This window comes from Brachyhypopomus gauderio, unplaced genomic scaffold, assembly GCF_052324685.1.
Source record: "Brachyhypopomus gauderio isolate BG-103 unplaced genomic scaffold, BGAUD_0.2 sc68, whole genome shotgun sequence".
In the NCBI taxonomy this organism is placed as follows: Eukaryota; Metazoa; Chordata; class Actinopteri; order Gymnotiformes; family Hypopomidae; genus Brachyhypopomus; species Brachyhypopomus gauderio.
The window spans coordinates 455,764-468,941 of NW_027506889.1; the positions used below are offsets into that span (position 1 = coordinate 455,764).

Consider the following 13,178-nt stretch of genomic DNA (forward strand, 5'->3'; position numbering starts at 1 on the left):
TGATGTTCTGATCATGTGCACCTGATATGATACACCTGTGTGTGATATAAACTATTTTAAGTGGCCCAATATATAGGGGTGTCCTAATTTATTCCTCAACAGAAATTGCATTCTATTTGAATTACAATTTATATAAAGTTGTAAAAAGGTGTTTCTTAATTTTTAATTGTTTAGTCATATTACTTGGATATCTCAGTACTGTTAAATTTGATATTAAATATCCACATGTCCAAATATGCTAAAGAATATATGTTTTCATAGGGTGTCCTTATTTTTTCACATGACTGTATATGTAATTATGTATACCATCATTGGTGCCAGACTATTGCTGTGGTAGAAAAAAATTAAATTCAACAATCAAAGTACATTAAGGTCCACCAGTTTGTTTGGTAAGTAAAAAAATGTTAATTTTGCTGCTGCCCAGTGTAATATTTGGGCTAATGACAGAATAAAAACAAAGTCGTATTTAATGGGATTGTTCAGTTAGATTTATTTTAAATCTATTACAAATTATGACAAAACATACGTGTACAGTTAATATTCATCATTTCATATTAATATTAATAAAATACAGTCAAATTATCCACAATTTAAAATACATATTTAAAAAATTACTTCAATATTTGTTACTGACAGAATGAAACAAAATATTATTTAAAATTATTTTTTAATTTAATATTAATTTTTATATTAATACATTTCATTAATATTATTTCAATATAATAATTTAATAGATAATTTAGATTTATTTAAAACCTATTACATGTTAAACAAAACATATATATAATATGTATATGTGTAAATACAGTTCAGTGATCCATAATTTGAGATGTGTATATTTGTTAATTATTAAAATATTAAAATTAACATGCCTAACATTAAAGGTCTGAAAATAGGTTTTGCATAAAACAAAAAGGAAAATAGTTGGCTAATAAAATTAAAATAGATTTAATAAACAATTAAAATTTTTGAGAGCATATTTTAAGTATTTTTGCCCATAGTCATTTTTAAAATAGTCCATTCCGTGATATGTACTGGATGCTGTGGGACCGTCTTCTGCTATATCGCCTCCTTAGATCAGCACACCAACCACACAGTAAACACTGAGACATGCAGACAGAAACACACACACAGAAAAAGAGGAAGGGACAGACAAAGAGGAGAGATGAAACAAAAAATATTTTTGATAGACCACAACAGCTACTGATTCATTACAATTACTCATTAATTAATAATTAGTTTTAATTGATTTCTGATTTTATTGACATCCAAAACTGCAAAATAGATTTATTAACTGCACAAAACTTTACAGATAGATTGACAGATAGATTGATTTAAAAGACCTTTAGTGATACTTACACAGAGTAGAATCAAGCATGGTATAAAAATGATGGCTATAACGCATGGGATAACTATCGCCAGGACCCACCACGTTCCCTCTATGCTGGTGCTATTTCCAGGGTTTATGGTGTTGTGAACTGTGGGGAAATGCATGGCGGTTGTGGCAGGAGTGGTGGTTGATCCCAGACTAAGCACTCGAGCAATAAATCCACTTGGCGATTTGATATCATCCCGTGCATAGATATATTCAGCAGTAGCCACAATTAGAGTATTGTTGTCGCTGGAAAGAATTGGCAAATTAACCTGAGTTATTAAATAATCTAGCTATTTTTAATTCTCTTTAAACTTCGGTTCAAATTATGTTTTATCACATACATGTAGTTAGTTTGTGGGAAGACAAATGGTGCACCCTCTGGTATGTTCAATATTTTATTCATCTGAGAATAAAAATAAATATTAATTATATATCTTAAACATTTAAGCAATATCAACTGCAATATCATCTTTGTTTAGAAAATGAAGTTCAAAACCAAAGCGAGTGCAAATATAACACAGAATAATACTGGCACACACCAGGTCATTGACGGTATGGTCAATTAAGTCATATGTTTCATTCCTCTGTTCATTATTCATAGCCATGGTCACATTACTGATCTTGAATTCAAAGCTGATGGTGAATGAGTTGCTGTCCATTTCTAAAAGAGATATGGGGACATTATGAAACACAAATAAAAGCTAAATCTCTTATATAATTGTTTGAGGCTGGTCAAGTATATTCAGTCAAGTTCATTCATTCATTATCCTTCAGGAATTATTCGACTAGTCGGGGTCACGTGGGACCGGAGCATATCCCAGCGTTATCGGGCAAAGGTGGGGTTATTCATTCAAAATGATTTTATTCATTTACAACACAATGAGAGTAATCAAGGCAGACACTCACCCTGATATGTTATATTCTGAATGGGGATTTGATTTGTTCTGATACTTGAGTCCAGCTGAGCATTGGCGACAGCAAGAACCTGAGCCTCACTAGGTACATATGTAAAATTCTTAAACACCACGCGAATATAAATCAGTACAATCCCAAATCTGAAGGATGAGAGAAAATAAGGATTAATGAAATAAATGGGAAATTAAATCATGTCCTATATATCCCAACAATAATTATCAAGAAATTAGGTCCCTTGTGTAATTATGGTGTATGGAATGAGGAGATCTTGAGCACAATATGCAAGAGCAAGGTTTGCATCGTTACACTTACAGAGTTGAAGTTGTAGTACTCTGCAGGGGTGTGTTGGTTACGGAAAGTGTGGTTGTTCTCATACCTATAAAATACAGACAAAAATAACAACAAAAATACCATACTGAAATTTATAGTAAACGTAAAGGTTTATTACTCTAAAGACAAATGAAAATAAGACAAAATTTTATATTACTCAAGGAAGATTGATAACATTTAACATTAAAAAACAAAACCAGTTGTGATACATGTCATGGTCCTACAACATACTTTTCTGTGTCATGAGCTCAATGAAGTAGCTGACTGGGGTTCTGGTATCTCCATTTTGGAACTGGTACTCCATTTTACCTATAACCTGATTGGCTGAACTTCTAGAAAAAGTCATGAAAACAAGATACTTATATTGCCACTGAATGTACAAGAAGGACTGAATGAAATCTTAGAATTTATCTTGGAATCAATATTCTCTTACATTATATTATATTATATTATATTATATTATATTATATTATATTATAACAGAGTAGAATTAATTTCTCTTATAAACATACGTTAAATTTGAAATGTATGGTTCAATTGGTTCTGCGTTGGGTTCATTTAGAAGTGTGTTTACCTGGACAGAAAAAAAGACAAAATTTCAGTTTTTAAAGAAAACTGAAATGTTTGTAAACTGTTCATTCATTTATTATCAGAAATGTTTAGAACAGACATTTGACACACATGAATTGACAAAACTTTAAATTGTTATAAAAGCTAAATCTGTGATTATTTTTATAAATAAAAGTTTGCAAATTAAAGCTAATCATGTGGACTGATTCCATATGCAACTAATTCATGAAGATGATTTATCACACGATACATAATGAAACTAATAAAAATCACATGATGTTAATGTTCCTCATGCTATAGCATGTGATCAGAGGACTGTGTACATTTAGGCAATTTGTAATGTACACTCACAGCATTGTTGATAGATCTCTGCACATGGCTGTAGGTGGAGTTTCTGAGGTCAGTGCTGTTTGGCATGCTGATGTTACTGAGACTGAACTTGAAGATGATGGCATATGAGGTCAATGACAGTTCTGGGGAACAAAGCCAATATCCTTTTCATATGGCAGATTATTAAAGTCAGTTTCATAGGGATGCAAGCAAGCAACATTAGGATGTAGCTTTATAGTACAATTAGGAAAACATACTCTCATAGGCAGTGTTCAGAACTTTCAGAGGATCGGTGATGTTTGTGAGTCGAGAGTTCAGCAGACTATTGACAGCACTGAGGACCAATCTCTCACTGGGTTCAGGAGATGAGGATTTGAAGATGACCTTGGAGTAGACCACTGCTGATCCAAGTCTAGTCCGGCAAAGCATAATGATGATTATTTTTCTGTGACTTTTGGAAATCAACAATCAATGTCTAATAATCATACACTTGAAAGTGAGCCTACATCATAGATGAAGAAGCAGGCATCACTATCCCTTTGCTTTTTGTTGTTGGAGGAAATGTTGTAGATGAATCTGCAAGATGTCACATTTAGTTATAAAACTTCCCTTACCCTTCACCACACACCATCTTATTTGTGTGAAAAAAAAAAAAGAAAACTCATGCAAGATACTGTTCTTGAACATACCGTTCTGTCTCTGAAGTTCCCTAAAGTAGCTGATTGGAATCCTGGTGTCATCGTTTTGGAACCGGTACTCCATGTTACCTTTAATCCGATTGGCTGAACTTCTACAAGAAAAGCCATGAAAACAAGACATTCATAATGCCACTCAATATGCAAGAAGAAGCACAGACTGTAATTTTTTAACAGGATGCACATCTCTTGCAAACTTACGTTAAATGTGAACTATGGGGTTTGATTGTTTCTGCATTGAGTTCATTTAGAAGTTTGTTTAGCTGGAGTGAAAAAGACAGATTTTTAGGTTTTCAAAAAAAAACTGACGAATTCCTTTTAGACTATGCAAAGATTTGTTTTTAGAAATGATTAGGAAAGATATTTTTGCACAACTGACAAAACTAAATAGTTTAAAACAATTCTGTATTAGTGATTATTTATTATTTATGCATGCAAAAACTTGCAGTTCAAGTCTGATCATCAGAATTGATTTATTACTCAATACATGATGAAACTAGTAAAAATCACTAGTTTGTAATGTACACTCACAGCATTGTTGATGGACCTCTGCACATGGCTGTAGGTGGAGTTTCTGAGGTCAGTGCTGTTTGGCATGCTGATGTTACTGAGACTGAACTTGAAGATGATGGCATATGAGGTGTATGACATTTCTGGTGAACAAAGCAAATATCCTTTTCATATGGCAGATTAAAGTCAATTTCATGGGGATGCAAGCAAGAACATTAGAATGTAGCCTCCTAGTATAATTAGGAAACATACTCTTATAGGTAGTGTTCAGAACTTTCAGAGGATCAGTGATGTTTGTGAGTCGAGAGTTCAGCAGACTATTGACAGCACTGAGGACCAATCTCTCACTGGGTTCAGGAGATGAGGATTTGAAGATGACCTTGGAGTAGACCACTGCTGATCCAAGTCTAGTCCGGCAAAGCATAATGATGATTATTTTTCAGTGACTTTTGGAAATCAACAATCAATGTCTAATAATCATACACTTGAAAGTGAGCCTACATCATAGATGAAGAAGCAGGCATCACCATCCCTTTGTTTTTTGTTGTTGGAGGAAATGTTGTAGATGAAACTGCAAAATATCACATTTAGTTATAAAACTTCACTGACACTTCATCACACACCATCTGATTTGTGTGGAAAAGTCAAAAATGAAAATGTATGCAAGATACTGTACTGGAACATACCCTTCTGTCTCTGGAGTTCCCTAAAATAGCCGATTGGAAACCTGGTGTCATTGTTTTGGAACCAGTACTCCATGTTACCTTTAATCCGATTGCCTGAACTTCTACAAGAAAAGCCATGAAAACAAGACATTCATAATGCCACTCAATATGCAAGAAGAAGCACAGACTGTAATTTTTTAACAGGATGCACATCTCTTGCAAACTTACGTTAAATGTGAACTATGGGGTTTGATTGTTTCTGCATTGAGTTCATTTAGAAGTTTGTTTAGCTGGAGTGAAAAAGACAGATTTTCAGTTTTTGAAAAAAAACTGGCAATTCCTTTTAGACTATGCAAACATTTGTTTATAGAAATGATTAGGAAATATATTTCTGCACAACTGACAAAACTCTAAATAGTTTCAAACAATTCTGTATTAGTGATTATTTGTTATTTATGCATGCAAAAACTTGCAGTTCAAGTCTGATCATCAGAATTAATTTATTACTCAATGTATGATGAAACTAGTAAAAATCACTTGTTTGTAATGTACACTCACAGCATTGTTGATGGACCTCTGCACATGGCTGTAGGTGGAATTTCTGAGGTCAGTGCTGTTTGGCATGCTGATGTTACTGAGACTGAACTTGAAGATGATGGCATATGAGGTGTATGACATTTCTGGTGAACAAAGCAAATATCATTTTCAATGGCAGATTAAAGTCAATTTCATGGGGATGCAAGCAAGAACATTAGACTGTAACCTTATATAGTACAATTAGGAAAACATACTCTTATAGGCAGTGTTCAGAACTTTCAGAGGATCAGTGATGTTTGTGAGTCGAGAGTTCAGCAGACTATTGACAGCACTGAGGACCAATCTCTCACTGGGTTCAGGAGATGAGGATTTGAAGATGACCTTGGAGTAGACCACTGCTGATCCAAGTCTAGTCCGGCAAAGCATAATGATGATTATTTTTCAGTGACTTTTGGAAATCAACAATCAATGTCTAATAATCATACACTTGAAAGTGAGCCTACATCATAGATGAAGAAGCAGGCATCACCATCTCTTTGCTTTTTGTTGTTGGAGGAAATGTCAATGAAGCTGTAAGAAATGGCGTTTATTTGCAGGTGGTTTTCGTCTTATTTACAAAAACAAATATTGGAAACAAAAACTTATACAAGATGTAGTGGAACATACCCATCTCTCTCTGGAGCGCTTCGAAGTAGCTGACTGGTATTCTGGTGTCTCCACAGATGTACACCATGTTACCTTCAATTTGGTTTGCTGAGCTCCTACCAAGAAAAGAAAGCATGAATGTTACAAAACCATTTAATGTTCAAACATAATTAGAAAATGTAATTTCAGAACTGATTGCTCATGTAAACTTACATAAATATAGAACTCTGTGGCTCAATTTGTGCTGCATCAGGTTCATTTACAAGTGTGTTTAGCTGGAGAGAAAAAGTTGTTTAGTCAAAGGACCATGTTTCTGCAAATATCCCAATTTGACACAGATGGTGGTGTTTAGTGTGGTGGTGTAGTTTGAAAATAATTGCAACAAATGCATATTGATAACACTGGTGTTTCTGAATGTTTGCTTGTCAATATTACATTTAACTGAAAGGCAGCTAAACTACCTTTACTAAACCGAAAAGGTTCCAACCGCCCCCTCCTGGCAGTCTTTCTTTCCCTTTGGCGCCACCTTTTCTTTTAGTTAGTTTTTCTTCGGTTTATTGACTCCCCGGTAATTGATTTTAGCTGTCCCTTGTTTATGTGTTTTACTGGGTTTGCTATTTAGTCCCTGTCCTTTTGCTGTTCATGTGTGGGTCAATGTCGCTATACTATGCGCTTTGGGAAAATGTATATTAGTGGTTCTCTTTCTATCCATGTGTGTTGCGATAAGAATTCTTTATTTGGTTAGCTTCCCTGCTTCTATTTCTAGGGCTAGATTGTCTCTTTCATGTATATTCCTGTTTATGGTTGGTATGCGAATTTAGTTTGGCTGCATAAAAGGCCAAGTACAAGTTTTATGGATGGGTAACAAAGGAATTTAATTTCTACTTTTACATATTTAAAAATCTTCCAATAATTTTGGTAAATGTATTGTAGTACCCTACAATTTTTTGTAAAGTTAATATGCATTAATATACAGATTAATATACAAAATATTTTTGAATGTAATGTACACTCACTGCTTTGCTGATTGACCTCTGCACTTTTCTGTAGGTGAAGTTCCTGAAGACAGTGCTCTTTGGCATACTGATATTACTGAGATTGAATGTGAAGATGACTGCATAGGATGTGCCTGAAATTTCTATGGAACAAGACAAATTTACTTTCTGCATGGAAGATCAAATCTAGGTTTCACGAGAGAAAATGCAGACAATGTATAGTGGTAGGTGTATTTAGGAAAACATACTTTCATAGGTAACATTCAACACTTTGACAGAATCAGTGATGTTTGTCAGTCGAGAGCTCAGCAAACGTCTGGCAGCACTGAGGACTGAAATTTCACCAGGAAGAGGAGATGGTGGTTTGAACACAAGCTTGGTGATGACCACAGCTGAACCATTTCTAGGAGGACACAAAGCACTATGGTCATTATTTTCCAAAGATGCGTGTTTAATTAAGAAATTAAATCAGAAACTGAGGGTACCTTGTCAATGGAGAAGCTATTTCTGTCCCCGTCACATTGTGCATAGTTGCAGGAGATACTGTAGGTGAAGCTACAAGGAAATTACATTCAGTGACGGATCCATTAAATCACTCGGTCATTTTGCAAACAAAATTTGTAATGTACTGTTACATTTGCATACCTCTCTGTCTCTGAAGCTCATTGAGGTAGCTAACTGGTGCTCTAATATCTCCATTTTGGAAGAAGTACTCCATGATGCCTTTAATATCATGTCCTGAGCTCCTGAAAAGATATAAAAAAAACAAGAAATTTAGCACCTAATGTATAAATACATAAAATGGGACTAGAATAGAATGGTAATACAAACTTACATGAAGTTACAACTTTGAGGTTCAAGTGGTTCTGCTTCGGGTTGATTTACAAGTGTATTTAACTGGAGAGAAAACCAGATATTCAATTTTTAGCGTAAACTAGTCATTGTCACAGTTAGCTCACCCCTCCTGTAATTTTTGCTTTGTTTTACTTTCCCATGTGTTGACGCCCATCGTGTTACTCTGCCCCTTATCATTGATTTCAGTTGTGTTATTTGGTTCCTTGTTTAGTCTTTTTAAGTCCTGTGTTTGGTCTCTTGTGTCATTGGTTATTGTAATTATTGTTTGTCAGTACTGTTTGGTATTGTGTGTCATTTTCTCCCTTGCGGTTTGCTTGTTGGATGTCTTTATTAATCTCTAGCCTACGTGTTTCCTTGGTTTTATGTTTTAGTGTTTGCTGTTATTGTTATTTTACTTTTATGGTTCGTGTGGTTTGGTTTGTCTTTGGGTTTGTTAGTGAGTTTAATTAACAACAGTGAGTTTAATTGTGTCCAGCCTCCAACTACAAACTGCTACTGTCCCTTGTTTATGAGAACTGTGGAGATAGTCATTCCCATAAAAGACTGAACATTTAGCTATCTAGCTGACAAATCATAAGGTACATTTTTTTCTGAAGTCCTTAACTAAGGAAACTACATTTTTAAAATGTGATTTTTGTTTGTTTGTTTACTGATCTAGTAAGTTAGATAATACATTTTAATGTTTGGCTTACTTATAGCAGCAACAAAGCCACAAGCTAACATTACTGAAAATAGTTTATTTAATCCACCAATAAAACTACTGACCTATCAAATTGTGATTGTTGGCTAGTTTGTGAACAAATGCAATAGAAGTATGCATAGCACCAAACATCCCTATGGTGACTGCTTGCTAGCTAACATTAATTGGGCTGAAATGTGACAAGATAGCTAGGAATGGCAATCACGCCTGTGACCGCCAGAGGGCGCCATCACCGGAATTCTTGTATTCTTGTATTACTCTGATTGTGATGCTGGTTTTTTTAATCATTGAATTGGCCTTTTGATATCCTCCTGTTTGCCTAGTCCTTTTTGTACCTCTGCCTGCCCTTCTTTTCTTGTTTTTTACTATTAGCTGCCTGGTTTTTTGACACTCCCCTTTGCCTCGCCCTCTTGTGCTGCTGCCTGCCTTCCCTACGGGGTTGTCCCCACCCTATAGGGAGTTTTTCCTCGCCACTATCACCTTTGGCTTGCTCATTAGGGATCTGGACCCATATGATTGTAAAGCTGCTTTGTGACAATGTGTGTTGTGAACAGCGCTATATAAATAAATTTGACTTTGACTTTGGTGAGGCTGTTCACCGTTTTTTCCATATTAAAACACAAGTCTTAAGCCTGCTTATGGATCCTTCTTCTCCCTCGGGTTCACCACCATTATACCTTTGCTTAGCATGCATTATTGATCACATCACATTTGGATTCCACCCTTGCATGGGTAAAAAAGTTGGTCCAGTGTTCTTTGACTAGGACAGAGCCAGCAGGGTCCACCATCAGGTTCAGGGATTGCTTCCACGAGAGGTACTGATAGTCAAGGTACCAAAATAGTTCCCGTCAGCAGCATGGGCAATGGAAAACTGCCCACTTCGACTCAATGTCTCTTCCCTTCCTCGGGATGTGGTCAAAGCTCTGCTGGACATGGGAGTTGAATATCTGACGGGTTCCTGTGCCAAATTTTCCCAGCAAATCCTTATGACACATTTGGGTCTGCCAGGTCTGTCCGGCATCCTGAGGTGTCCTGGTGCCATGTGGTCTTATGGACACTTTTGTGCTTGACCATGGTATTCATTAGGGGTGTCACGAGATCTTGCGAGATGTAACTCTGCGATATTTCTCATGGCGTTAAAAATCTGTCTCGCGGGATTTGTGATCCAGCAAGCTACCAGAATGACGTTGGAAAATACAGTTATTAGTATTGAAGATTCCATTCAAATCGTTTGTTTGGCAGCATTTTGGGTAGCCGGCAGAAATGATAAATGGCAAGAGAGTGACTGATGAGACATGGACCATATGCAAACATTGTATTAAAATAATGCCGTACACCACGGCTAATATGAACACGATGCAGAGACATTTATAGCACCACCACAGCTCAGTACTCAAATCAACATATCTCACTTAGAACAGAGGTAGCAGGGACAGAAAGGCATGCTTTGGCAAGTTAAGACAGCAAAGGATATCGGGAGCAGTGTGGGGATGCTAATATGCTAATATGTGGACATGCTAATATTCTTTAAAAAGAACATGGCAGTGTATTTGCAGCAAATTCAGTGACATACTTGGTCAGGCTCTGTTTGCACTATTTGCACTCTGTATTGACAGAGAAGAACTTTGTTTTGCACATAATATTATTTGCACTTGAAAAGAAGAAATATTTAATTTTATTTATTTTAACTTTTATAACATTTTATTTTAATTTCAATTTGTAGAGGAAGAAGTTCATTAAAAGTTCATGCTTACATCATGCATGTTAAAATTACTATAATGTGTCATTTTAGTTTTCTTAAAATCTCGTCTCATCTCGTTCTCGTGAACCCAATATCGTGTCTCGTCTCGTGAGCTGAGTGTATCATCACGCCCCAGTACTCATTATGTACATACTAAGATGAGCACAGAAATCTAATAACAAAACACCACTCAGATTCAGATCAACGCGGCTTTTCCCCCCAGCAGAACTCCCCAGAAGGAGCATTTTCCAGTACCCCTTCCAAGAATCCAAGAAGGCCAGGTACTATGGACTGCCATTTGATGCTTAAGAACAAACGGTCAGGGCCCATTTCCCATCTTGGAAGGTGCAGGGAAGCAACCCTATTGTTTATCGGAGAACTAACTAATGTAAATGTCCATCTTGACAAATTCCAAATGGATTTCCAGTCACACCATATTACTGAGTGTGCTTTCATAAAGGTACTAAATGATGTGCACCTAAATACTGACTCTGATAAAATGCCGGTCCTGGTGGTGTTGGATCTTGTTGCTACATTTAGCACTGTATATCACCTAGTACTTCTAGACAGGTCAGAAAATTGGGTAGGACTATCATGAAATGTCCATAAATGGTTTGGATGTTATTGAAAACCCAGTTTGTAAGGATAGGAAAGCAGTAACTTTAACATGACAAACAACAAACAAAACAGAGCATATTACTCCAGTTCTAAAACCTTTTGTAACACACTACTATTATTCTAGAATCTACTGAAAAGATTACGCTGAGAACGATTGTCAGGGTACAGCCCCGGACTCCTCCCTTCGGGTGTGTCCGTGTGTGTGAATTCTTTTATCTATGTCTATGTATGTTATGCATTTACTTCTGTGTGCGCTTTGTGTGTCTGTCATGTATCATCTGTCCCTCGGCTTGTGTTTGTCCTACACTTGTTGTTTGTTCTCGTGCTACAATGATTTTCAAATATGCTAGGAGTACCGCTAAGGTGTAATATCCATTCACCTTGCCTTACTTTGAAGATATATAAAACAGCATAATCTGATGAGAAAATGTGCTCTTTTGTAACTGTAGTTTTAATTATAATGTACACTCACCGCGTTGTTGATAGAGCTCTGCAGTTTGCTGTAGGTGAAATTCCTGAGTTCAGTGCTGTTTGGCATGCTGATGTTACTGAGACCGAATGTGAAGATGACTGCATAGGATGTGTCTGAAATTTCTGAAACAAAACAAATGTCCTTTCTATATGGAAGAGCAAGCTATACTTAATGTGGGTGCTAGCAGCCAATGTTTATTTATAACTGTATTATGCATTAATTAAACTTACTCTCATAGGTAACATTCAGCATTTTCACTGAATCAGTGAAGTTTGTCTGTTGAGATTTCAGCAGTCTTTTGACAGCACTAAGGACTGAACATTTACTAGGAAGGGGAGAGGAGAACTTAATCTCTAGCCTGGTGTTGATCACAGCTGAACCAAATCTACAGGGACAAAGCACTATTTTAGTAACTAATGATGATACACAATGAAAACATGAGTAGCAAAAAAATGTAAGTGTTAGAAATTAAGCATACGTTTCAGAGGTAGATGCAGCAGAAACCACCAGACTGCTGGAGGATGTTGTTAAATTATCCTGTATAGATGTCAGTGCTTCTGTTGAAGTGTTCAAAAATTGTGTCTGAGGTGTGGACGTAAGCATAGTTGTTGTCTTTTTTAATTGTGGAGTGTATGCTGAAGCTGTGATTGATGTCATTTTTTGTGGTATGGACACTGTCACTGATGTTTGTGGGGTGGATTCAGAAGAATTTCCGATTTGTATAGTCGTCTTTTGTATCGATGCAATGATATTGGGCAAAGTTGTCACTGCTGTTTGTAGAGTGGCTTGAACAAGAGTTGTCATTGATGTATTTCTAGTCTCTGGTGGGGAAGCAGGCAAAGTTGTTGTCAGTCTTGATTGTGGAGTTGATTCAGTAGAAGGTATCAGCAATGTATTTGTTTTCTGTGGCATAGAGGCAGGAGTTATGGCCGAATGCCTTGTTATTGTTGATTGTTGATTAGAAGTAGTTCTAATCGATGAATTTGTTATAATCTGTTGACTAGATTCTGCAGTTGTCAAAATCCTAGACATCTGTTGAGGGGAAGGGGTAGCGGCCACAGTTTTTGTTGCTGTTTCTTCCATGAATTCAGTAGCAGTTTTAATTGGGGTTTTTGTCTGTGGTGTGGAACCAGGAATATTTGTTGTAACAGTGGTCTGTGGATTAGATTCAGTAGAAGATTTCATAGAGGTAGTTGCACTTTGTGGTTTGAACACATTGTTAGTT

General features: G+C 36.2%; 2 protein-coding genes and 1 long non-coding RNA gene across 3 annotated transcripts; all 3 read right to left on the reverse strand.

Moving 5' to 3' along the window:
* Positions 1 to 1,007: 1,007 nt before the first annotated feature.
* Positions 1,008 to 6,279, reverse strand: LOC143490933 (uncharacterized). The gene is made up of 20 exons (XM_076989508.1): positions 6,182 to 6,279; positions 5,949 to 6,070; positions 5,619 to 5,680; positions 5,412 to 5,512; positions 5,227 to 5,296; positions 4,978 to 5,132; positions 4,747 to 4,868; positions 4,417 to 4,478; positions 4,210 to 4,310; positions 4,027 to 4,096; positions 3,778 to 3,932; positions 3,542 to 3,663; positions 3,133 to 3,194; positions 2,852 to 2,952; positions 2,603 to 2,666; positions 2,282 to 2,430; positions 1,915 to 2,036; positions 1,717 to 1,778; positions 1,360 to 1,621; positions 1,008 to 1,103 (listed from the first exon to the last, which is right to left on the reverse strand). The coding sequence occupies exons 2-20, from the start codon at positions 6,066 to 6,068 to the stop codon at positions 1,008 to 1,010; spliced, it is 2,058 nt and encodes a 685-aa protein (XP_076845623.1). The 5' UTR covers positions 6,069 to 6,070; positions 6,182 to 6,279.
* A 505-nt stretch (positions 6,280 to 6,784) lies between these two features.
* Positions 6,785 to 7,964, reverse strand: LOC143490941 (uncharacterized). Its single transcript, XR_013125044.1, has 3 exons — positions 7,816 to 7,964; positions 7,589 to 7,710; positions 6,785 to 6,847 (listed from the first exon to the last, which is right to left on the reverse strand). It is a non-coding gene; the product is annotated as an uncharacterized LOC143490941 (long non-coding RNA).
* A 234-nt stretch (positions 7,965 to 8,198) lies between these two features.
* On the reverse strand, positions 8,199 to 12,791 carry LOC143490934 (uncharacterized). Its single transcript, XM_076989509.1, has 5 exons — positions 12,432 to 12,791; positions 12,184 to 12,338; positions 11,954 to 12,075; positions 8,403 to 8,464; positions 8,199 to 8,313 (listed from the first exon to the last, which is right to left on the reverse strand). Exons 1-5 carry the CDS (start codon positions 12,755 to 12,757, stop codon positions 8,199 to 8,201), a joined length of 780 nt encoding a protein of 259 aa, XP_076845624.1. The 5' UTR covers positions 12,758 to 12,791.
* Positions 12,792 to 13,178: the final 387 nt, after the last annotated feature.

Coding starts and splice junctions, on each gene's coding strand:
- LOC143490933 (XM_076989508.1), bottom strand. CDS start 6,068: ATGTCATACACCTCATATGCCATCATCTTCAAGTTCAGTCTCAGTAAC. Junction 3,195..3,541: donor AGAGATCTATCAACAATGCT/GTGAGTGTACAT, acceptor TTTTCTGTCCAG/GTAAACACACTTCTAAATGA. Junction 2,431..2,602: donor AGTACTACAACTTCAACTCT/GTAAGTGTAACG, acceptor CTCATCCTTCAG/ATTTGGGATTGTACTGATTT.
- LOC143490934 (XM_076989509.1), bottom strand. CDS start 12,757: ATGACAACTCTTGTTCAAGCCACTCTACAAACAGCAGTGACAACTTTG. Junction 12,339..12,431: donor GCTGCATCTACCTCTGAAAC/GTATGCTTAATT, acceptor TTGTCCCTGTAG/ATTTGGTTCAGCTGTGATCA. Junction 12,076..12,183: donor GCTGAATGTTACCTATGAGA/GTAAGTTTAATT, acceptor GTTTTGTTTCAG/AAATTTCAGACACATCCTAT.